This window comes from Eurypyga helias, unplaced genomic scaffold (assembly GCF_000690775.1).
Source record: "Eurypyga helias isolate BGI_N326 unplaced genomic scaffold, ASM69077v1 scaffold410, whole genome shotgun sequence".
NCBI classification, from domain to species: domain Eukaryota; kingdom Metazoa; phylum Chordata; class Aves; order Eurypygiformes; family Eurypygidae; genus Eurypyga; species Eurypyga helias.
The window spans coordinates 109,273-135,226 of NW_010223587.1; the positions used below are offsets into that span (position 1 = coordinate 109,273).

Sequence of the window (25,954 nt, forward strand, 5' to 3'; positions counted from 1 at the left end):
TTATCCCAGTATTGTTAATGCCTTGTAGATACACTGTTACAGACTTTTCTTCTGTTAAGATTTTCTGACAGGAAAATTATAATTCCACTAGATAATTTTTGAAAAAAAAAATATCAACATGGCTCATAGATCAAGGACTCCATAGCTAATAATTCAATCATTTTGTTGAAAGGATTTTGCTTAAAAACAAAACAATTTGGGCCCAATGAATACTAAAGATTTTATTTAAATGGAGGGAAATACCATTAGTGTTACATCACTAGGTAATGGGAACAAATTATCCAGATTGCAGAGCACTTTCTCAAACTGCCACTTAGGGAATTACAATTGTTCATACATTGCAGGCTGTAGTTCCTGTCAAATATTTTAAACGTAACACCTAGCCTGTCCAAGAAATGTAGTATAGAAAAAACAAATTACAGATATCTATTTTTTCAGACTTCAACTTTAGGAAGTAAAAGGAGGCCATCTTAACATCTGAACTGGAGGAAACTTGTATAAAATAACTATATATAAAATTCCACAGGCTACCAATTTTCCCAGATGGTATTTAAGCACAAAATGGGAGCAAATTGAAAGTTTTAAAATATTTTTGTTTCTGACAGCATTTAAGTGAAGGGCCCGTCTAACACAGATGCCCTCTCCTCCCCTTTAAAACATGAAAGGTTAACAAAAAAATATCAAAATACTAATAGAGAAAGAGAGCTAGATAACAACTGAGCAATCACCACTGCACATGGTTGGTGGAAACTGCAGTGACAGCAACACTGACAAGAAAATATAAGTCTAATGTTGGAAATGTCACCAAGTGCCTGAGGTGATGAACTTCTCTCAGCATGTTAAATTTATTAATGTGTAATGAAAAGCAAAGAAAAAAAGGGGAAAGAATCATGCTCTGTGCTTAAGGAAAGGGCTTCTTTCATATGACACTCTGGGTCTGAAAAACACTGTCATAGCACAGAAAACAGACAGTGAGTACGCTGAAAGGTGAATGCAGGAAATACGAACCCAAAAAGCGTCACTGTTCGGATCAAGAAAAGAAGTTAGCAACAGAACCCAGGGTAGGGTTAGGTACATGAAGATGAAAAAAATACCAAATTGAGTGCATATAGGACTTAAATTCACTGATCCTTTATTTTGCACAGCTCTTCTGCAGGAGGTAAAGTCCAGCCTTGGTAAGAAATACATACATGAATTAAAGAAAGATCAGAGGAAGACAATAAGAATGATCAAGGGCTTTGAGCAAATTTACCTAGAATTAAAAATTGAAGATCTGGGGTGATTCAAAAACACTGAATGAAACGCTAAGCAGATAACACAGTAACATTATAAAAACCAGTAACATAATTGTGAATAGGAAAGGAATGAACTGCTCTCCATGTTTCCTTTGAATCAGGCAAGAAATAACAGGATTAAATTGAGGCAAGGAAGATTCAGGTCAGATACATTAAAAGACAATCAAGATGAACAATACTGAAACAGAGTGGTCTGGCAAGGGAGGCTTCTGGCATTTAGGAGAAGGTTGGAAAAACAATTGGCAGTATGTAGTTGGCCTACCCTTGGAGCTGTGGAAGGGACTCCTAGCCTCTTGAGACCCCCATAGTCTCCTCTATTATGATTTGCAAGAAAATCAAGTAGTTGTAAAATGTTATGAAATCAAACCTCTTATTTGGCACAGCTCACATTCACTCTGCCCTGGAAGATATGATAATACAAGATCTAGGAAATAGAGTATTTCATCCTAAGAGACAATACAGTAGGAAAAATAAGCACAGTACAAAGCAAGTACTAGAAAAAGAAAATGGGGCAATTCAGAGAGCAAATAACAGTGTCACTTCCTTTTTAAAGGATCTGGAAGAGTGGTCCTGTGCTTAGCACAACTACACATTACACCTGGCTGCTACAAGAAACTGTGAAGCCCAACAGTGTTGTTAGGACTGAATTAATAATTAGGGATTACATTGGAATTTTCTTTTAATTTTTCTTGCCAAAGGGAGATCAAAACAAAAAAGAACAATATCATGGGTATATTTGGCATAATTCCCTGGGAGTCCTGCTAGACGACAGAATCTATAGGAGATGTGTTGATGTCTAAAAAGAGGATGGTGGGATCACCCATGGGGAAAAAGTAGGGTTAAAGAAGCAATTTCAAAATGTTCCACAGATCATCAGTTCCAGGAGACTTGGAGCAGGATAAGCAAGACAGAAGCATTCCTGAGTTTCCCCAGTTTGGCTGAGCCAGTGGCTCAAGCAGGGAGAGCTTTAAGTGTTACCTATGAGATAGAAGTGTTGTTTGCCATATTTTCTTCTTCAGTTCTGGTACCTTATCTTTTGCTAAAATAAGAGTTGCTGGCACATTAACCTTTTTTGGCATTTATACTAGCCTCAGGTGAATATTTAAAGACCAAGGTGTAGCAACACCTCAAAGGCAACACATGCAACTAACATGGGTCCACAGATCCCACCTAACACCAGCTTAGGATTTCCAGGCTTTAGGATGGGGGGCTGTAAGGATCATAGAGGGGGCTGACAGTGCCTAGTCTGGGGTAAAAGTGGAAGCCTTATATCATGCTCCCATGTGGATGTTACTCTAATAATCTTTGTCAAGAAGACAACCATGAAGAGATGTTTCCTGACTCTGAAAAAACTAAACCCATCATCCAGCCCCCCACCCACCTTTATTTGCTCTCAGCATACTGAAATCAATAATGAAATAACAAGTTATTTGATAAAAATTTAAAGATGATTCTGGCAAAAATTATATTTAAAGTGTAAGCTTTCCCAAAGCATCCAATTTCTTCAGAGATAGTTTTAGGATATTTTAAACAGTATTTGTATGCTGCACTTCACTGTGGAATATATTATCATTTAAAACTAATTTCTGAGATCTTCAGTTTCTATAGGCTTCAGGAGCAGAATTAAGTGGTGAAGGGCATTAGAAATATATCTTCCCTTTCTTAAAGACATATGCCTAACTTAAAACAATTAAATTTCCAAGAAGCTAGGTACTCAAGAGTAACACAATGAAACGAACAGGTGGTTTTGGTTACTGGTAATAGCTTGTTGACAGTGCTCCAGGGCTTTACTGACAGAGTTAGGGAGAATGTCCGTCAGACATTTAGAGAGGTGCATAAGCACTTTTTTGAGAATACAGATGCTCAGGATTTGAGAAAACCTAAAACACAATTCATGCTCCCACTACAAATTTTTAGGATCTGACAGTGAAAACCTCTGAACATGGGATATGTACATGCCAGCAATTCATTCACTTCCATATATATCCTGATGAGATCTGAACCAAATTGTGCACCTGGCACCATGTCCCAGGCTGTTGATCTAATTTTACTTTCCTGTGGTCACAGGAAGTAATTCGCCCATGCAGTGAACCTGACCAAAAAGGCTGCTGTGAGCTCACTTCTGCATTGGGAATCTAGTAAGGAGTTTAGGAAATGAGGTTTTCTTTTACATTACACAGTATTTGGTGGAAAATATCCTTGATGCTGCCTTACAGGTAAGTCTATGAACTAAATTAGGAACAGAATTAGTAAGTAAAAATTTTTGCTAGCTAGGCAAAATCAGTTCTATATGAACATTTCAGTGATCAGCTGTGATGCCATTTAAGGGAAATGCATTTTTGTTTCAACACCAAATGGAATAAATATGAAAAAAAGCAAATTGAAAGAGACTTCTAAAAATTGTAGGTAAACACAGGAAAAATTTCATTTTAAGTCTAAATATTGTCCACACACAGTAGCATGTTTGGGTGTATTACTGGATTATATAATCATTTCTAAACATTTCCTTTTTTTTTTCCTCTTTTGTAAAGCTAAGCCTTTCCTATCAACTTGCATGAATTTTAATACCAGGATTTCAGTTTTGCATCTGTTTAATGAAAATATTTTCACATTTTCAAAATATTTCCCTGTTTCCTCAGCTAAAACTCTTTACTGAGTCTAATATATATTAATGACTATTAACTCCTTGCCTTTCTCCTTCCCTGACTTCCATTAAGTTATCCTCCATAAATACAGAGAATTTGTTTCAAGATGTTAGGGGCCTGTGTTGTATTTCTAAAGACATGTTACACTCAGATTTTTACAGTGGGAGTTATACAGTGAGAAGGGGTCTGTTCTTAGTTGTCTACCATGATTTGATGTGAATGTGTCTCCACATGCTTTCTGACCATCATCTTTCTCCCCCTCTTTCCCAAAACTCCAATTTGCTCACTTTCCTCATGTAATTTCTACATTGTGCCTTTTGGCTAGAATAATGAATTCTGTTTCCTTTCATGAGATGGGCAAAAAACAGGCAAAGATGGAAATGTAAAGTGGCATGGCAAACACTCATCAATTTACAGTCAAACCAGCAAAGAACATAAAATGTCAAATAACAGAAAATCTGCAGAAGCATTAATCTATTCTGTAGCTTGGGGGGTTTAGGACTGAACTTTACAATTGTCACACAGTTCTGTTAGCTGTATGCTTTGTGCACCACCAGTATTGGGGCTGATCCTGCAAAGTACAGATCTACTCTCCTGGAAGTCCATAGATATCTCTTGCTCACCGGACAAGCAAACCCACTTATCTTTAGTAGTTTATAGGTATGGTATGTGCCATGTGTCCGACCCAGTTTCCCCCACTGACAGGCTGTTCTATTTGTATCAAAACACTGGCAATATCACGGCTCTAAGCTCACTGATCCTGAGAAGCTGCCTGAAGCCTTACTCCCAAGGAACAGCCATCACCGGTGTGATTCAGGGCAACTATTTAGATGGTCTGCAGTGGAGAGGAACCAGCACCTTCGGGGTATAATTAATTCATTCTGTTTTCCTCAGACTGAGGTGAACAGCTGCCCAAAAAGGGTTGCTCCTCCCCAGCCAAAGATCTACATTGTGAACAGCTACAGTCAATAAGATGTTTTTTTACCCTCTCGGGGCTCTGCAATACAGCCACCTTATATTCTCTGGACTCCTGTTCCTTCCTTCACTACCCACCCCAACTTCTGCAGTAGCAAAATATGACTTCCTACAACTGCGCCTTCACAGGTGGCTCTAGCTCACTGCTTCGCTGTCTGGGACACATTGCTGTGACAGGAGGTGATCCAGAACATTTCACAGGGCCTTGGCTGCCGTCCATTTCTCCCATCCCATCTTATTTATTCTGCCCACAGAGAATACATAGGGAAATCTAGATCTCTAAATAACAAAGCCTCCCACTAGTGTCCTCTACACTTTATAGGCCTCTTGAATTTAAGTACTTGCTGTATTTGCTGTATTTTATTACTTGAATTCTTCTGTCCTGAGAGTTTCTGAAGCCAGCGATAAAATCCATAAATTTGCACAAGACTGTTGACCCAGGATGTTCTACATACCACCGCTTCCATCCACTCAACTGCTGTTTCAGGACATTTGTTTAATCCAGTCCTGTCCCAGAAACCCACAGTTTCCAATAGCAATAGCACTTGAGAACTCCAGAGACAAAGGGCCGGGCTGTAGTCTGCACTGAACTGCAGATACAGAAGAAAAAAGCCATGGTCACCCTGACCTAGCACTGGTGACAGTTCTGCTTCAGGAAGATGACCTTTAGATGCGCCTTCCCACCACCGCTCCTATGATGGCAGGAAACCTGAGCTCCCCCAAATTCCCCAGAAAATGAGGTCACAGATCAGACTGTTATCTAACAAGACACAGAAATCTAGGTATGGAGAGACAAGTTTCTGAATGGAGAAGACCATATAAAGAGCATGAAAGAAAAAGAGACAGTCCTCTGGAACTAGGCAAGAGTGCTTTCTGATTTGCTAACAAACTTAGGATGTGGTGATTCCACTACTTACCCTAGTCAAAGAGTATGCACCAAAAGGAAAAAAAAAAAATCTAAAGAAATGGACCTGGTGAAGAAAATGATCCTAAGAAAAACTTTTATAGAGAGACCCTTTTGGCTTTGAGCCAGTTGACAAGTACTCAGTATTATAAGCAAATGAAGTATCTTTCATGTGATTCTTCCAGTTTCCACAGACACTTCATACATTCCTTTTTAACAAATCGGATTGAAACAAAGAAAAAAACCAAATCTTCCTTTTGCCTTTTCACTCCTTCAGCAAAATAACGTGAAGGATCCTGAACTGGAGCATGCTGGGTGTTACTTGGTGAAGGGGCTTTCAGACCTAACCTGCATTTTCAAGAAGAATAACACCAGAGGTGCCAAATCCTCTTCGGGCCATCATATTGAAGTCTATATTAAAAATTATATGTCTGCACTATAAACAAATCAGAAAAAGCAATGCACATAAACATGTCTAAATAGCTATCTCCTAAAAAAGCATAACTTCTTTATAAGCTTCTATTTTAAAGGAATGAAAAAATTACATTACAGAAATTTATTCTTATTGATGCTTAGTAATAGAGTAAATCAGATTTGCACAATTAGTGGAATCATGAGAATAAGTGTCTCGTTCTCCTTAAAATGGTCATTTAAACAACTTCCGCTTCTGAAACTAAGCCAATTAAACTAAAAATGTGAAAATAATACACTAAAATTAGAGGGATTGGTTGCAAGAGCTTATTATGAGAGATAATTTTCACTGCGGAGGTTTTCTTCTTTATGGAAAGTTTTGAATTTCAAAAGGTACAAAAAATGGCTGTTAAAAAAAGTAAGCACAAAGTTCTTTTATTATTGCTTGACAGTAGAGACTTCAGAAAGGGGAATCAAATTTATTTCTTATAAATGGAAAGATCTATTTGAGCCCATTAACAGAAACAAGTGGTGTCTAAGAAAAGTGGTAAGTACTGTACCATTAAGACCTCCAAGAGGAAAGAAAAGGGTCTTTACAATGTTTTGCCTAAAATACACTTCTAGGGATTCTTTTAAAAGCTTTCATTTAAGAATAAGAAAGATATTTGTGTACAGAAGAGTTTTGCAAACCAGAAGACTTTAAACAGAGGAACATGACTAACTGGCTGACAGGTTTCAGTGGATGTGGCTATCTCTGGAACATCTTTCCCTCAGGCCAGGCTTTATTAAACTTCATTTACAACATCACTTTATTACCACTCAAACAGCAAGAAACAAATACCTAAATATGCAGCGGATAATGCTGCACTTAATTTGGGCCCAGAGCACCATAAACTGAAACGTCTTTTTCAATAAAGCCTGAGCACTGAGGTAATTTGACTGGGTCTATTTGTGAGGCTCTTACCACAATTAAAATACAGTTAATCTAAGGCGCACTGTGCCAATACTCCACTCGCTCCATGACCTAATTCGTCTGGTATACCAAAGAAACTAACAGGAGGATAAGAGGGCCTGAAGACCTCATGCTAAGAGTGGGTGAGAAAGGAAACTGTCCTTTCCAGTTCATGCTTCCCTTCTGGGACTACTTCCAGGGACAGCAACCCCGCACCACTTCACGTAGCAGAAGAAGACGCAGATGTCCTCTAAACCAGGAAAGCACTGCAGACATTTGAAGTCATTACTATTTGTTCAGAAGTATAACGCTGTAAATACAACGCTGTCTTTCAAAACAAGTTCAACACCAAAATCATCAACATGAAATGAGAACATAGAACATACTGCTGGTGTTTCCAGGTACTGTGTCTTTCTGTTCCCTACAGACAACTCTAGATTTCTGCTCATTAAGCCAGTACAATAAGGGACTGCTGCAGCAAACCACTCATGTCACCTTTGGGCAATGAAAGCTCTCACTGTCATTAAGTGATTGTAGCCTCATGCATTAGGCTTGTTCCTGATGCCACAGGCAGGCAAACAACATCTCAAAAATAATTGCAGTTTAAAGACCAATTATTGTAAAGGGAAAGGTGACTTTTGACATGTAGGGGATCTCATATGTAACCTTCATTTTTTTTTTAATCAATTACTTGTCTGCTGGTAGGGGTTTTTTTGTTGTTGTTGTTTGTTGGTGGTTGGTTTGGGTTTGGTTTTTTTTTCTCCTGTGAGCCTGGTGTCCTTCAAAAGTTTGACATCCTGATTTGTGAAGATTGATGATAGGAAACTCTTCAAAATAAAAAATCCTACAGAAAACTACTGAAGGAAAGGAAGCATCTCAGGGGCCTTTATAATTAAGGTGTCTACATATTTTTGGTATTATCTCCATACTCCATGAAACAGACATACTTTTCTAATGTAGATCAATCTTTCAGCAATGGTTTCTTAGTCTAGTAGCTTTACGAAGTCCTGTTAAAGGCTGAAATGTGTCAGCTTGGAAACATAATTCATTTCTGGGCTCCCTCAGACAATCAAGAAGGTTAACTTCTAAAAACTGCACACAGAAATTTTAGCTCAGGTTCTATCTATCCAGAATTCAATGTAGCTCCTCAAATTTCTCTTCTGAATCACCACTGTGCTGTGCAGAGGATATAATATATGAAATCGAAACCATTTTCCCTCAGAAGCCCAGGCAGCTGGGAACTCTGCCACTGTTTAGTGACAATGGTTTTTGGTACACAGCACTCTCTGGTAAAGGACATTGTTCTCTTCATACATATATATTTCTCTATAAAATGCTGCTGAAAAGAGACTCCACTTGCTATTTGCATTAGATAATGAACTAACAATAAATCTTTAGAAGACCAGTCTGGTTTTAACTTGCTCTGGGTGAATTTGGAAAGGAACAGCCCAATGTTTTAAATTAAATAGCTAGATGCACTTTCACTTATAATTCACGTTGTGGGCTTGCATTTCAGTCTGGTTCCCTTTTTGCAGGCATAGTTTATGTCACTTTGATGTCTCCATCCCTGATTTGTGGATGCAATCAGACAGAGTGCTTAAACATTAAATAAAAACTGCACCTGCTAATATTGGGATATTATGCTGTTTGTGAAACCATAGCTCTTGCAGGCTGCATAATTTGTACTGTAAGTTTATTAGCTGTAGTTATTTACATAGTAAATAATAGGATCAGAAAAGTGAGAGACTGAAACAACTCACTAGGGTGCATGAACACCACTGAATGATTGATATTGGTTACAGCAGTAGATTAAAAAGGAGCTACATCTGCAGTGGGTTGACCCTGGCTGGAGGCCAGGTGCCCACCAAAGCCACTCTGTCACTTCCCTCTGCAGCTGGGCAAGAGAGAATATAATGAAAGGCTCCTGGGTCCAGGTAAGGACAGGGAGATCACTCCACAATTGCTGTCAGAGGTGAAACAGACTCAACTTGGGGAAATTAATTAACTACCAATCAAATCAGAGTAGGGAAATGAGAAATAAAACAATCTTACAAACACCTTCCCCCCATGCCTCCCTTCTTCCTAGACTCGACTCTACTTCCAATTTTTTCTACCTCCTCCCTGCAAGCAGTGCAGGGGGATGGGGAATAGGGGTTGTGGTCAGTCCATCACACGTTTTTCTCCACTGCTCCTCCCTCCCCCACAGGGGAGGGTGCCTCACACTCTTCCCCTGCTCCAGCCTGGGGTCCCTCCCACAGGAAACAGTCCTCCATGAACTTCTCCAACATGAGTCCTTGCCACAGCCTTTCCCATGGGGTGCAGTCCTTCAGGAGAAGCCTGCTCCAGTGTGGTTCCCCCATGGGGGCACAAGTCCTGCCCGCAACTCTGCTCCAGCCTGGGCTCCTCCTTCCATAGGGCCACAGCTCCTGCTGCCAGGAGCCTGCTCCAGTGTGGGCTTCCCATGGGATCACAGCTTCCTTTGGTCATCCACTTGTTGCTCCAGTGTGGGGCATCCTTTACCTGGGCAGGTCTCTGCCCCCCCCACCCCGCGTGACCCCTGACAGCTGCAGGGGCACAGCCCCCTCCCCAGGGGCTGCCGGGGAATCTCTGCTCCTGTGACTGGAGCACCTCCTCCCCCTCCTCCCCTGACCTAGCTGTCTGCAGAACTGTTTCTCTCACATATTCTCACTCCTCTCTTCTGGCTGCTGCTCCACAGCCCGTTTTTTTTTCTTAAATATGTTATCCCAGAGGTGCTACCACTGTCACTGATGGGCTCAGCTTTGGCCAGCAGCAGCTCCGGCTTGCAGCCAGCTGGCACTGGCTCTACCAGACCTGGGCAAAGCTTCTAGCAGCTTCCCACAGAAGCTACCCCTGTAGCTCCCCCTGCCTCACTACCAAAACCTTACCACGTAAACCCAGCATAACATCCAATCTTCTCCAAAGACCAAGAACACCTATTTTTGTCCAAATGCCAGTTTGTCCTAAAGGGAAGCCTGTTAGCCACAGGTGACATCCTCCATACAGCCTGACTTACCATGCTTGCACAGTATGGATGATCACCACACACCGAAGTTGCCCTGGCACATCTCTCACACAGTGCATGCTCACAGACATCTTTCTGTAAAAAAAAGCTTAGGTGACAGCAGATGGAATTTTGATGGTGGAAGCTTACCCTAGCCACCCTTCTCTCTAGTGAAAAGGGGGTTTTGGTATGTGCAAAGTAAGGTCAACACGAGAGGAAAAGGATATGAGCACCAAAGGAAAACTAGCAGCCAGGAAAAGATTCCCCAGCAGACGTGTACCTTACTCCTGACCACCACACAAACGCTTCTGGCAAGCTGCAAACGGTGGGCCATGGGCTGGCACTCTGTTATAACCTGGGTGCCAGGTTGATTAAATTAACAACTGTAGCGGAAAGAAATTAAAAACAGGTTATTGATTCAATAACTGAATAAACTGAAGTTATAGCTGAAAAAAAAGTAGAGTCAAATCCAAAGTCATTGTGCACTGCTTCCCAGAGAACCAAATTACATAAGCTAAGTTCATAAAACACCCTTCCTCACTTAGATCTGCAAATGCCACTTGGGGTCTAGAAGTCAGCTTAATTCTTTTCTGCCCATGAATCACAATCAGCAATAACATTTATGTAACAGGAGTCTCACGAACAATTGCAGTGATGACGCACAAACCAGAAAAATGCAGCTCAGACTCACATAACCGTTTTGACTCTGCAGCACTAACAGCAGCACCACCAAAAGAGTATTAGATGTTATTTTTTTCCAGAAAGAAAAAAAGTAATATCTGACTGTGCTCAGAAGCAATGGCTCTTGATTATAAGCTCTCTTTCACATCATCACTTTCCGAGCACAACTATATTTAAAGTTTCAGTCTTTGAAGTTCTTGGGTTTTTTATACTCATTCTCTATTTCTAACTTTTACCTCACTTTGACATGGTCTTAAGTCTATTTTGGTTTTACACTCAGGGATGAGCCAAGTGTCACAGACATAGTATATTGTGTGCTCTTTCTGTCATCTGTGATTTCTTTCAACACTCATCATTGTAAACCAGGCTCCAAGTTGCTGCTAAATATAAATCTCTTACTGAATGCATGTTTCTAGCCTCTGAAGTCCCATCCTGTTAGCACAAAGTTACAGCCACTTTAAGAAAAACTGTTTCATAGGACTCCTACTACCTTATCACGAACCTATCTAAAACTTCCTGTAAACTTTAAAAGTAATGAAATAATAGTATCCCATAAATATATAGCATCAACTACTGAAAAATATATCTAAACACAACATTCAGACTCAGATTAATGTAACTCTCAGACTCAGATTATAACTGCTAGGAGATATTTGTTCATACAACAGAAGTGAGGCTTATACTGTCCTTTTCTTCCATGTCTGTTGGGTTTTCTCCCGAGAACACCTATTGTATATTTCTACTGTCTATTGTACACACCAGCTGTGTATCAGCTGCCAGATGTTGCCCTAGAAATGTCAGCTGCTGCTTGAGGCAGGGAGTGAATGCAATTAGAGATGCCCTGGTGACAGCTTGACACTTACGGTGGCAATGTTTAAATTTTTAATCAGCCATGTAACATAATTCAGATGGCTCCTGAAGACTGGATCAGTACGCTACACTAACATCTTCCTTCATCTGGGAGATGCAGAGATCAGTGTGTGGGCAGGAGCCCAAACATATTGAGTGCTTTTTGTAAAATATCTAAAACTAGTTCCTGAAACCTATTCCACATCCAGTAGCTATGAGGAGACCTGACTTTTAAGGCAGTAAGGAATTAAATTTCTTTAAAGAAGTTCATTGTTTTTATACAGAAATATGAAAAATATATAAAATAAAGGTCCTGAATACTACTTCCTTACATGATTAGTTCCCCTTTAGTACATTTCTATCAATTTCTACTGGCACATCAAATACCTTTACAAATAAACTGTATCAAATCAACTTACAAATTATAAATTAAAAACTTCAGGCACCATCATTAATGAAAATGTATCAAATACATTTAGTAGAACTACTCTGTATGAATTAGTTTAGTGCCGTCATGAGAAGCAAAAAAACCAAACACACCCCAAAACAACATATCAAGTTCAAACTAAATGTAGTCTGTTCCTAGGGCTACATGACCAGATCCTACCCAGCATCAGATTCATTTTGAATACACAGGATTTGCTTAAATCAAAGATGACTTTCTTCTCTTTCACCAATTACAAATCCAAGGGTGGTCTATGTGTGTTCACCCAGCATAGACTTCTTTGAACTACCTTACTCCTCTCTTGCATCTGCACTGCATTACAGTCCAGCTTAAATAAGTTGCCGGTGAGGAAGTTGTGCATGTTAGGTTCTCTGTGCTGGCTACCTCTGTGCGTGCTCTAAAGTACCTTAGCGAAAGATGTCTGTAATCCATGCACAGCGTAATTACAGTTTACAGCAACTTAGTTCTACCTAGCCATTTAGGGCAGGGATTAAAAATATATTAATCGAAGCTGCAGGAGTAATTTGGGATAAGGGAACTTTGCTGGATTTTGGTTGAATTTATAATTCTTTATTCTTGTGAAAATATGGGCCCAATGTAATTCTGACACTTCATTCTCTCTTGAAAAGACAGGTTTTCCAGAAAAAGGCTGGGTTTTTACTCTCCCAGGAGGGTGGAAACCATATTTGTAGTAAAAGACACTATCTGTATTTTCTTTTTACATAAAAGTGTTCCTAAGTTTTTCTTCTTCTAAGCATCAGTGGGCTGATCTTAGTTTCAGGGTTATCTTGTATTTGGATAAATATGAAACATACCCTCAGAGTGTGGGCAGTAGTATGTTTTCTCCTGTTAACCTGTTTGCCAGTCAGCTCTGGGAGGCATAAGCCTCACATAATATTTAGAGAAGGTATCAGTGCCTACAAACCATCAGTGCTATTGGTACCTCATCTCTGATAAGAACTTTCTCCATTTGGAGACCACCCTCTCCATTTTACCCAGTACATAAGTCTGTTTCAAAGAGCATTAAAAAATGAAAATAGTAGAGTCATTAAGAAAACAAGAGCCAGGCTGCAGTTATTTATCCCACTTGTGAGACAATGTAAAAAAGGGTCAATCAACATGGGAAATTTTATATCTAGCTGAAAATACAGTCTCTTCTCCTGGAGTGACCTGTGTTTTCAATTAGGTTACCTAGAGCTTCTATGCATATGATCATGTGTGTTGGATGTGGTCCATGTATGACTGGAACAACACAGTCATTCTGTCCAAACTCTACATACACTGAAAAGTAGGGAGATGGGTCAGAAAATGTTTTATGCTGTTCTACTCGATTAGCATTCACTCTTAGAGCTCTGTTTTCCATACTTTCGCTAATTAGGTGATCTGTTCCTTGGTCTGGGATCCCCTCGTTGTTTATTACTGGATATACAGAACACCAAACCTGGCAGAACTTCCATGGGAGAGTGGTATGGTATAGCTGAAGAATGTGAGTGTGAATTCATTGGGGAGTACCTTTTTCTAGAGTCAGAAACACATCTGTTCAGACCTTTCTCAGCTACATGATCTTGACATTGTGCCTGAAGTTATCACAACATTTACAAATTCATTTCAGATTCACTTTCTCATTTCACACTGCTAAGTGACCACCCACCCTGCACTCGCCACTTCCTGGGTTTTTGCTGTGCTGCACTTGTCAGTGAGCCACTGCAGTGCATTTTTATCTCTCTGCAGTTACTGAGGAATATGTTTCTTAAAGCACAGTGTGAACAGCTCTAAGTTTTCTTCTCTGCAACTGATTTCACATTAAAAAAAGAAGACAAGACTAATACAATCAAATGTCAATATATGAACAGCCAGGAGTCAAAGGAGAATGAACCAACAACCACACAAAATTCAGGGAAAGTAAAAATTTTCTTTCAGTCCAGCAGTTACAGCCTGTTGCCTCTGTATAAGTTCTGCAGCCAACACCACAGACAATTCTCTCATTTTATCCAGGAGCAAACCTTTCCAAGTGAAAGCAATATATTATATATAAACACCTAAAAAACAGACATGCTGTTAAAGTCTTCCAGAACTGAAACTCAGAATGATGTGTATTCTCACCAAAAGTAAAAATAACGAGAAATGAACTAGGCATTAACTGATCACACCACTCAGTTCAAACGTGTTATGCAGCACAGTTGCTACTCTGCAAGGGATGGGGAGGGAGTGTATCAAGAATGTACTTATTTCCTTCAGGATTACAATTCAATTTGGAAACTAATGTGATCATAAAATATACATAGTGTTTAATCTTAGGTCAGAGTCATATGTTTAAAAAGATTGCTACCCGAGATTTTAAAAACATTAGCCTGAGTTGTGCAACAACCTCATTTTGATCATTCCGAGTTTAGAAAATGTACAATTACTGATGCAGGCAAGAAGTCACACCAAGGCCAAATGAGATTAATAAGAAATGAAACTGCATTTCAGTAGCATAATAGAAATGGAAACGAATAATCAAATGAGTAGAACATTCATGCATCCTAGGCAAAGGCCAAATAAATGAGCTTGAAAGCCACAAGAAAATGCTATAGTAAGCACTTAAATCATCAGTTTCAAAGTTTTCTGGGCAGAATGTTGCAGTAAGTTTTATAATAGCTAAAATATAAACTGATTTCATAGCTTTCACTGCTGACTTTAGCACAATAATAGATCTGCCAAAGCCATAAAGTAGGAAAAGATTAGTTCAAAACCATTGGGCAGATGTATCAATAGAGAGGATTAATTCCACATTCATTTTCTACACTGCCCAAACTTCAGAGAGTTCTTCAGTATCTCTCCTTGTAGAAGCAGGGCAGAATTCTAGGACATGAACCTGAACAGCTGCAGCAACACTTGTGTTCCTAGATGTTGGACTACAACTCCTATAGACAGTGGTATATTTGGAGGAAACATAATAAATAGAAAATTGCTGCTATTGAGAACATCTATCAACTACTGCAGCACTGAAGATGTTAACTGCCAAGTTATTTGAAGAAACAGTTTATGATAACTGGCTGATGTAGCCAGTGATGTGCTCTTATATGCTTATATCCACCAGTACACTAGTTCATTCAAAAACATTTAAAGAAAGGAAACATTTTCATTATTCTGGACAGAAACAGCTTCCATTTTTTTCCTCCTTGGTGTTCTCCAAAGAAGCATGCCTTTCAAGTACAGAGTCAGAATACCTACACAAGTACCAGAAATTCAGTGAAAGAAAGGGAGATAATGTACAGCACCTACATAACTGACCAAAGTCTGTAACCTGAAAATTCCTCTACTGTTTCCATCAGCAGCAGCATGACAATTCCTATTAGCATAGGTGTGAATCAATCAAGAACAAGTGAAGCTAACTATTCAGTAGTATCTGTTCTGCATGGAAGTGAGACTTGAGCCCTGTTTAAGCGCGCTTTTAAGCCTCAGCAAAGAATGGAACAGGTAGAAAAAGAGAAAATGTAGGTGCAGAAATGCGGATTGCACACACTAGAATTTAGGCCATCTAATCCCAGCACTTGTTTTCTGTGCTGCACAGCACAGAGGACGAAATTCTGTGGCCTACTTGTGCATAAGGTTGAAAAAGATGACTGTAATGGCCTGTTTTGGCCTTTAATCCGTGTGTCTGAATTTCCTTTAGGCTATGATTTCCCACTGCCCTGGCAATGAGTAGCTTATATTTAGGCATGCTTAAAAACATATTTTCTGCTGCTGCAAGAAAGTAAACAAAGCTCATATCCTCAGATTACATGTTGGAAGTTTTTTCAAGAAAGCTCTTTACCTCTTTTTCCATCTGAAGACCTTCTGCTCTGATATTTCTCTCAAATATTTCCCTCTTTTCTGTCTGTGGATTGGATTTTCTATATACCAGGATGTAGTCAATCCGACATTTCCCATCTCTAAAATATAGTCCATTGGTTTTGTTCTTATCAGGTACTTCCTGTAAAGAGACAGTCAAACATTTCAGTAATGTTAATTTTCCTTGGTAATTGCTGCATTGCTGTTTGCATCAGCAGTTTTTTGTAATACTCAACAGGAAAGATAAAGAATCAGAACAAGCCGTTCAAGTTTTTAGGTGTTTTACTTACAGTGCCTCTGAGATCTGACAGTAGTACAGACTTCCCCATTTCAAAAGCAGGAGGTCTTTTTCGGCAGATATTTGGTCATAGAGGCATGGGATAGGAGAGAATAGAGAATGCAAGCCAACCCTCCTCCCTCCAGAAAATTAGGAGTTACTTCTCATGTATAAAACAGAATAGTGTTACTGAAGCATAAATATAAAATAAACTTTGTATGACAGAATATCTTTGTACATGTGAAAAGAACAAACAACAGCGTGAACTTTTACTGTGGTGAGAAACACTAAGATCTGGCACAGAGATTCTCATTGCTTTGTGAGGACTACGGTACTTCTGCCTCACAGAACAGAAAGGATATGAAGCTCCTGTACCTACCTCATCATACCTCATTAGACTAGCTACAGAGTAATCTTGGCTTAAGGAACAGCTCAGGAAGCCCACTGGATTTATTTGAAAATAATTCTTAGTGTTTGGTCTAGCAGTACATAAACGCAAGAAATACTGTTTCTTGGATATTCCCTGCAAAAACGTGCCTGCTCAAATGTTTGCTCTGACAGAAACAAACAACTTGATTTCACTCTTAAGAGGTCAAGCAGGTCCCTCTCCCGAGATTTAAAATACCAAAACACTGGTCTTTTTTCAGAAATTCATGAGATGAAACTCTCCACAGATCCTCCCCACAATTTAACACTACTTCCACATAATACAAGTAGTGCCCAGGGGTTAAGCTTCCGCTTTCAACCAAGTTGAAATAGCGTGTAGTTCGCAGGCTGTACAAGAAATGTACACTGTGAATGATACATGGGAACAAACAGCACTCCCTCAGGGCAGAGGAACAGGCAGCGGCTTCCAGGACCTCACAATCAGCCCGGCTCCAAGCTGAAGGCAAGGTTAGGCTAATTCCTCTCCGTTTTTCCAGAATTTGCCCAACCGTTCCTGCCAAAGGTAACCATGCCCTGTAATATATGATCAAATGTCTGATGTGAATGAATGTTTTGCCTTTCACATCTAGGAAAAAGTAAGGAATTTTCAAGCTACTTTCTCCGCAGAACTGCTTCTTAATTTAAAAATCACAAAAAGTGAACATAATAATAGGATAAATGATTCTCACCGGAGTAAAAAAAAAAATACTCCTTTGCAAAGAGTGAAGTGTACCCTATCTTCATGTGTCTCAGCAGGTGTTTTGATTAAAGGGGAAAACCAATGAAAGCATCCCAGATGTCCCATCCCCTAGGTAGATCTAGTTTACTGAAGCTAGAAAGGGGAATTTTTTTAAAGATTTTTTGTTACAGTGCCTGACTCCTGACATAGCTTAATGCAGACTTGATATAGTGGAACAGTTCTTTGAGCTGAAAAAGAGGCAAGAAAAAATATTTAAGCCCTAAGGAAATAAAAGTAACAAACCATTTATATCTATACTGCATATCATGCTGACAAATAATATTATCAGGATATCAGAAGTATTTTTCACAGAGCATTAAATATGAAAATAACTCAGGAAGCACGGTTTATTTTTTTCCCATAAAATATCTATGTTGTGAAGACATAGAAAAACCCCAAAGGGTATTTAAGGTTATTTAAATAAAGGAAAGTTGTAATAGATTCAGAGGCAGTGGGTCAGCTTGGTGGTCCTGCTCTGATTTCTAAGCTTCATGCTGAGCCATCCTTCCTGTTCTGTATGTGCCAGGGTCACTTTGTGTATTTTATTAAGCAAAGCCGTGTAATAGGAAAGGGTCTGTAGAGCAAAACAGTCTGTGCTGAGGACCTGCTGTCCACACTATGTAGACTTGAGGGTTTACTTTGGGCCCACTCTAGTCTGGGTCCAGAAGACTTTCTGGAGGACATCTCTATTTATTTATTTGTATCCAGAAGAAATTCAGGTTTGGAATCCAACGCTGCTCTAGATTGCAAAGTGTGGGTAGGGGCAATTGAGAGATTCACTTTGAATGTACACCCTGGTCTGAACTAAAATATTAGTACAGACCCATACAGAGTGTACCACAAGGAACGTGTCTTTCTCTGCATGCAGTAGTGACTCCACTGGATAAACAGATTTGCCCTTTGTGCTTCCTACGGTTCATCTTTCTCTGAAGAAAATTGATTTGCCCTACACCCCCACATCAGTCAATGTGGGACTTGACATTAAAGAGAGTCTATGAGATTTCACTGAGTTACTTGGCTTGAATGTCTCCTCTTACACATATGACTTCCTGAGACCTACTTTCTCTTGGATTTGTAAAACACTCCCAACTACAGAACTGTCCTTTTTTCTCAGAAAGGCATCTTGGACTTTTATCTGTACTTTGAGATCGTTTTCATTTTCAGAACACAGTACGTCAAATCTAGACTGATAAACCCTACTATACCTGTAAGGCATCTGAGAAGCAATTCTTTCTGTTGCCGCCTGTTACCACCTATAAGGCACCTTTATAGACTGAGCCTGGACTTACAAGAACTCTGAAGATTTAGCACAATATGGAGACAGTCAGGCTGACCCAGCAGTGCCAGAAAATAGCAGCTGCAGGGCTTTTGCATTGTCCACAGAATTCCAGGCTTACAATATTCTATACAGTGACTTTTCTCCTACTCTTGCAGACCAGTCTTCCAGATACTCCTTTCCCTGTGTTATGACTTCAAAATTCAGTTTTCCTCAGCTGATTAAAAAAATAATTAAAAAATCTATAACTGGACTGACTGCAGTTTTTGATGGGACAGTAGTCTAGTCACATATGTCAAACCTACATTCCTTCACCTGAAAAAGGGTGCTGGAAGAAAGCAAAATAGGGAAGACTTCCCTCTAGCAGCAAGTTTAAGCATTTCTGGTTATCTTTGCAGCTTTATTTGTAATGCACATACCTAGAGATGCATATCCAGGGATTCTTTTTCAAGGAATAGACTAGTTTTCATATTGTCAGACCCACAATTGGGAACCAGCAACATTCATAGACATATGACTCATACACACATATATGCTGCAAGAGCTTTAGACTAAAGGGTTCACCCAAACGTTTTACTGTCCAAAGTCAAAGGATTCATAACCCTAACAGCAGCAGAGACTTTAAATAGAACATTTAAACAAAAGTGCAGTTGGGGAAGTCAAGGAAATTTGAAACTTTACAGGTCTGTAAAGATTGGTCTGGACTCCAACGTTCACTAATTTAATGACAGTTTAGATACTTTCTTGATTTCTAGTTGTTTTGTTACCTGGTTGTTATCAGTATGGATGCTGAATGAAGATAGGATCTTTGGATTCTAAAGAGATCTTTCGTCTTGTTGTTTGTGGTTACTTGAAATTAGAGTCCCCTGCATGGGACTTCACAGCTGGTGGAGGGAGTTAATAAAAGAGGAAGCCAGAACCACACAGTTTAAGGCACAGTTCTAATTAAAGCATGAACGTATTTTCTCTGTGTGTTCTTTTTTTCTTAATATTCTCTTTCCCATTAGATTATAATTTTGTGGAAGCTGCAACTTTATTTTTCCGTGTATCTTCACTGGTTGGTATATTCCTCTTGACATCATAATATATTTAATTACATTGAGCTTTTCTAATAATGAAATTATCTAGACTGCAAAATCAAATGCTCAGAAGTTAGGAAGTGACAGATTTGCAGTTTTCTCTGAAAGCCTAGATAATTTCTTTCCATATCTGCCCTGAGCACTGAAGAAGATTGGGATTTGGTTAAAAAATAAAATATGTAATTAGCTCGTATTCTGGTAAATACACACAAGAAAACAGCTGAAATTGCGCAAGCTATTGTAAGAGCCATAAAGAACATCAGAATTATTCTTTTGCAACATGAATATCTTTTTTCTGCCGTAATCTTCAGTAAAAGTTCCAATTTATAAAATAAGATTGTTAAACTCTATTCTGCACTATGTTAATAACACTGTCCCCAAATATCAACAGATTGATACCTAGAGTGAAGACTGTAACACTGACTCTTACAATGTCAAAGCTACCTACATTAGCATGAATGCCAAGAACAGGCTATATAAGCTTATTTAAGTTGAAACCAAATCTTGTCCCAACTCCATCATTCTCCCTTGTTTAGATAAAGACAACTGTTATTACTAAATAGAAAGAAAGGCAGAATGGATGCATACCTGGAGTACAGTTCCTACACCATTTTTCCTTTAATTTTTACCTTCCTTCTGCTGCTTCTCCAGTTCTCAGAAAAATGAAACTTCAGTGGATGTAATACAATATTTATTAAATCCAGCGATATGTCCCTGGATTTAAATTGTAAAGTTATATTGGCATATGTAAAAATTATTTTGATCAATGCACACAGAAATGTGATTTTTAATTTGCTCAGCCTGTAGCTGTGACTGAAACATAAAACGAAGGAAAAAACCGCAACATCTCTAGCCAAGGACAGGCTGAATGTCATTCTGACTCTGCATCTGTTAAGGAACTGTTGATAAAGCTCTATGTGTAAAGTCTTCATTTGATCTTCTAGTTGAGCATGAATGACTGACAGTCAAAGCAAACAATATTTTAACTTGTCAGCTGCACAAAAATTAGGAGAAACTTTTGCTATGTTCTTGTAAAATCTTTTTAATTGTAATTTCATTTTAATGAATTCAGACAGAAACCATATTAAATTTCTTGGCTTCAACGTTAGCTTTAAAACTAAACCAAACAAACATCAATACATTCAGAGAAATTTTCACTGGGGCCAGATCGCCCATCTTGATGTCTTTAAACAGGATCAACAGGATCTCTTAGCTAATGAACTATGCTGAAAGACTGAAGGGAAGCTTGAAGCTTCAGAGTTCATCCCACCACTGCATAGCTGAACTTTATCCATGCCAACCATACAACATCTAAACAGTGTGTCTTTTCCTTCTGAAATTAAGCAGGGGCTAAGTACCTTGAAACTTCTTTTGTAAGCTACAGCATCTCTCAGCTCCCATTAAGACTCAATTTTCTGATTTTTTTTCCTCCCCCATTTATATATACAGGACCTACACTGATATTTTCCTTGGCTATGATTATGAAAATAAAAATATAATCTGTTCAACTAGGAAAATATTCCTCAGACATTTTCTCGTTCCCTTTAAAAAAAAACCCAAAGAACACATTGAACAGGAAGAAAATCTTTTGCCATAACAGCAGCACATGTTGCTCTCTCATCCTCCCCTAACCATTTTCTCTTCACTTTTCCTCTTTAACATGCAAGGATCATATGCCTTTCACTCATGTCTTTTTGCTAGAGACCATATGGTACATGATCCCAAAATGCAACACAGTAACATCATGTCAGGTTAACATATTATAATGCAATAAGTCAAAGGGGGCCCTTTCTAAGTTGTATGGGAACCTGGGGAAGAGCAATGAGTAAAAGGGAAGATGAAATTGTGAACAAGGTCAAATATATTTGTGTGCCTTGAATTTTATTGCTTTAATTATCTGTCTAAACATTCCAGGAGCACAGCTCTCTACGGGCTGAATATCTAGCACAAGGAAAATCTCTAACTCCTTAGCAGTGTTTCATAAAAGAACTTTTACTTCAAAACCCTCTAGCTCCTGAAAAAGACCTAATCTATCTTCTAAATATCTTCAAATTTTAGCCAAACTAGTAAATAAAACAGGCTCAGTACAGGGTCTTCAACAATATCCTATGGTTTTCCACACTGCTTAGTCGTTAATATGGTCCCTGACAGTTCTGCTGTGTGCCAGTCAGCCATTTGTGAAAAAATCCTCATGCACATCTTGCAGGTAACATCAGACCACTCCACTAAGTTGCCTGGATGCAGCCACACTCCTGAGGTGGAGGAAAGGGACTATGTGCTGAATGTTTCCTCCCTGGCATGTCTGAATCACCATTATGCACCACCAGGTCACTTGTTTTTCACTGGAAGAGAATGTGTTGCATACCTCATAATCAAAGTTTCTTGCGAGACATTTATGATAAATTCTCCTCTCTTCTTTCCCCCAAAACATTAACATACATAAAACTTTTCTATTATTTTCAATAACAGTGAAACATTAGACTTGGTTGCTTCAGAAAACAAAAACTTGTACAGTCTTTTCAATGGGAGTGCATGAAATCAATAAAACCTCCTTTTGCACCTTGAGATGCTTTATATTTCAGCATTATAATCTTAGAAAGGGAAAACAGTTCCCATGACAAAGGCCAAATACCAGCTGTCTTGCACAGAATAATATTTTAAATCAAGTTACATTTATTGCCTCTTTAAAATGGACATGAATAATATACTAATAATTCTGTTTTCTTACCTCTCCCACAACTTCCAACCTGCTGGCATCATCAGAAGTACTGGTCAAATTACCATGGTGAAGCAGGGAATCATCATCTTTGGAAGGGCTGTTCACGCCTTCTAACTCATCAAAAAAAATGTTGACATCCTTAGCCACTAAAATTAAAAAAAATTCAAAATCACCTCTAAGCAAAATTAAGACATCAAGTACAACACGTTTTCAACAATCCCACTTTTTAGTTCCAGTTTAAGTATTCACTAAATTAAGTTTAAAATCTGATGTGCACTGGAGGAGCGTTTTCTTAACCAGGGGGCCACATAAAAGTTTACAGTACCACAATACCTCTCCAATGACAAACAAGTAAACTTCTACCACAATAAAACGCACATTAGGTATTTCCTTGGCTTCTCTTGGGGTAAATAGCTTAAGCAGTTACCTTCTGGATCACTATAGTCTCCGAAAATTTATTATGAAGAAGCAGGTTTTTAACCTACTACAAGTTAGATGTTAGATCAAGTTAGGTTTAACCCACTGTATCAAGTTAATACAGAGCTGTGGGGCAGCCAGAGGCAGACCTCAGATAAGCACCATTACTTGAAAGGCACTAAATAAATGAATGTTCCCCCATCCTCCCTCATGGCTGAGAGCACCTGTACAGACCCAGACCTTGCCCTGCTGCCTGCCGTGGGGAACGCCTGGCCCCAGCAGTGCCCTGACAAGAGATATATGATTGAATAGATGGGTTGAATTTCCTCCACCTTTTATGCAATGCCATTTCATGTGATAATTTTAATTAAAAAACCCAAACAAAACCAGTAGAAGGCATGAGTTAAAGTCTGGCACTGCACTCAAGATGAGAGCAGCGTTAACTTTAGGGTGATGTTCCCTGCTCCGCTGAGGAAGGCAGTGATGAGAAGCTGTGGGCAGAGCTGCTGTGCAAGTCTACAGTCCCACATAAGGGGCATCTGCTGAGTGAGCAGCCTTTGGGTGGCAAACCATGGGCAGGTTGTGGGCAGTGAGGTGGACCCCATGCTCAGGGGGTCTGGTGTGAAAGGGTGATGAAGAGATGTGTGGCAGAGGAGTGGTGAGGGTGTTAAAGCCTTTTCTGAGTATCCAGCTTCAACTGTGGATAGACTTCATCTCTCCAACCTTGTGTTTCATAGGCAAAAAAATCTAGAATCACAATAGTAGAGTTGCAACTGTTAGAAGAGGCCCCTAAAGGTCAGCTCTTCCCCTGACTACAGCAGGATCAAATGTCTGCTGCTCAACATAAATTTGTCCAACCTACTATTCCTCACTTTTGCAAATTTGACTTATTTTTTTGAATCATTCTTGTTTTCTGCAATTAACTCCTGATCCTTTTGCTTCACTTGAACTCCCCTGAGTGACAGGCAGTTGTAATTCCTGTTGACAAGACTTTACATTAACAGGGAACAGCTAAAAAATCTCTGATTGGTGGCAGCAACTTAGTTCCATTTCTATGTCCTGGCTGGAGGTGTAAAAAACCATTCCCTCACTGTGGTGAGCCTGAATATCTGCTAGAAATGAAAGGCCATTAACTGTTCCTAGCCATCAAGAGCATTTTGTGACCTCCATTTCACCTTCGCCTTCTTCAGGGGCTACAGCCTAGTTTAAGAAACTTGTTTAAAAAATTCCCGATGCTACCAACTCCACAGTCTCTGCAGGTGGTCTGTTTTTCACTACCGCAAGCAGGAGAATGTTTTCTTCATAATATTCATGCTGAATATGCACCTAAGTTGCAATTTAAATGTATTATTCTTTTCCTATCAATCATGAACATGGGGAAGTGATTACTCCCTTTTTGCACATGTCACAGTATCTCAACTCTGTTATTACACCTGCGGGTAGATAAAGAAAACCCTATCAAAATATACAAGAACATTCTTCATTTTCATGTATAAAATAAGGACAAGGTTAATGACATACATTGTATTATCTATTGCAATACTTTTGCTTAGAAAGCCACCAAAATTTTCAGAAATGAGAAAAGTCTTCATATCCAAATTAAACCATTCTAGATACTAGGCTAATGAACTATCCTAAACAGCATAATTTTTATTAGAGATTCTGAGCTTCTAATACTTTTAACAGTGGTTTGAGGGGTGGTTTTTTATGCAGACAACATAACAAGAAATTCTGTACCAAATCAACAGTTTTTAGGATAACATACTACTCCTTGAGTTTAGCAATTCTGGGGTTGCACACTGACTAATCTAGCTATCATTCTTTATGTCCCAGTATTAGTATTACACAATATTACTTAACATTTCCTATCATAATTCATCAGTTTCAGATAGTACCCTCTGTTCTAAAGGATCCTAACCAGCTTTTATAGAGATGTTAGGAGTAATAACTTCACCTGTTTCACTCTTTTATATTGTGCATATCATCATAGTCTGTGAACACACCAGAGAGAAAAACCCTCTTTATTTCAGATATTAAGTTTCTTTTGCCATGTTAAGGCTGTTTTTATTATCAGTCCATTTATTATACTTATCCTGCTTCTGTGAAAAGTGCCAGGATCTCATTAGAGACAAATATCCAGGATGGAGCTTTTCACTTTAAAACCAGCCTTGGCCTCCCACCACCCTGTTCCCAGACAGGGTGGGCTCACTGATGGGGGTGAAGAGCACCCTAGTGTTGATTTGGTTTATGTGATGGGGAGCGCCTGCAGCTCCTCAGTGGCATTGTGGCTGCGTCAAACCCATCCCAGGACAAACTGGAGAGGTTTAAGGAGACTTAGAAGGCAAAAAACCACCAGACTCCATTTTTTTTTCCACATGCAGCAGCAATATGAAAGACTATTTGCCAATTTGATCCATTTCAGTCCACACACACAAAAAATCATACTAGATGTCTATGAAGGACAGGGGAACCACTGCAAGACAGCACTTGCCCTTCACTGTCCCTACTGTTTCAAAGTGCAAGACCAGACACATTCCACTCCACCATATAATAATCTGGATGTAGATCATGACCCACTTTTGCATACACGTTCACACAAGAAGAATTTATCTAAACACCCAATATAAAGAATTACTGGGACAGAAACCTTAGAGTGATTTGAAACTTCACTGAACTAAAAAGCCAGAAAAGTGCCTCCAGGAAACAGATGCAGGAACCGGTATATGATCAACACCTCAATATAGTATGAAAACAACCACAGAAAATACAAAATAGTTCAATAGTGAAGTTTGCTGAAGATTATGTGAGATGTGTACCTGTTGCACACAAAGGCAATGAAAAGTGTAAAAATGAAAGATTTTTCCTGTATGTTATGCTCTAGGGAACTTGAACTAGATTTTTCCTGCCATTAAGAATGGCTTAGTATAAAAGATGAAGCCTTTGAGATACTAGAATTGCTGCTTTCTGAAGTGCCAGTAATGCTTTGGGTTGCAAAATAGATGGGGTTTAAGTAGGTGTTTAGAGAT

The 25,954-nt window shown here is 39.1% G+C and overlaps 1 protein-coding gene across 1 annotated transcript in view; it reads right to left on the reverse strand.

The window, feature by feature from the left end:
- Positions 1 to 25,954, reverse strand: part of ANO4 (anoctamin 4) — a gene marked incomplete at its 5' end in the record, with an annotated part of 110,110 nt that overhangs the window by 78,616 nt on the left and 5,540 nt on the right. The window contains 2 exons of the mRNA XM_010160756.1: positions 15,979 to 16,137; positions 22,521 to 22,657. Of these exons, the coding sequence (XP_010159058.1) occupies positions 15,979 to 16,137; positions 22,521 to 22,657 (296 nt within the window). The remainder of the gene's footprint in view (positions 1 to 15,978; positions 16,138 to 22,520; positions 22,658 to 25,954) is intronic.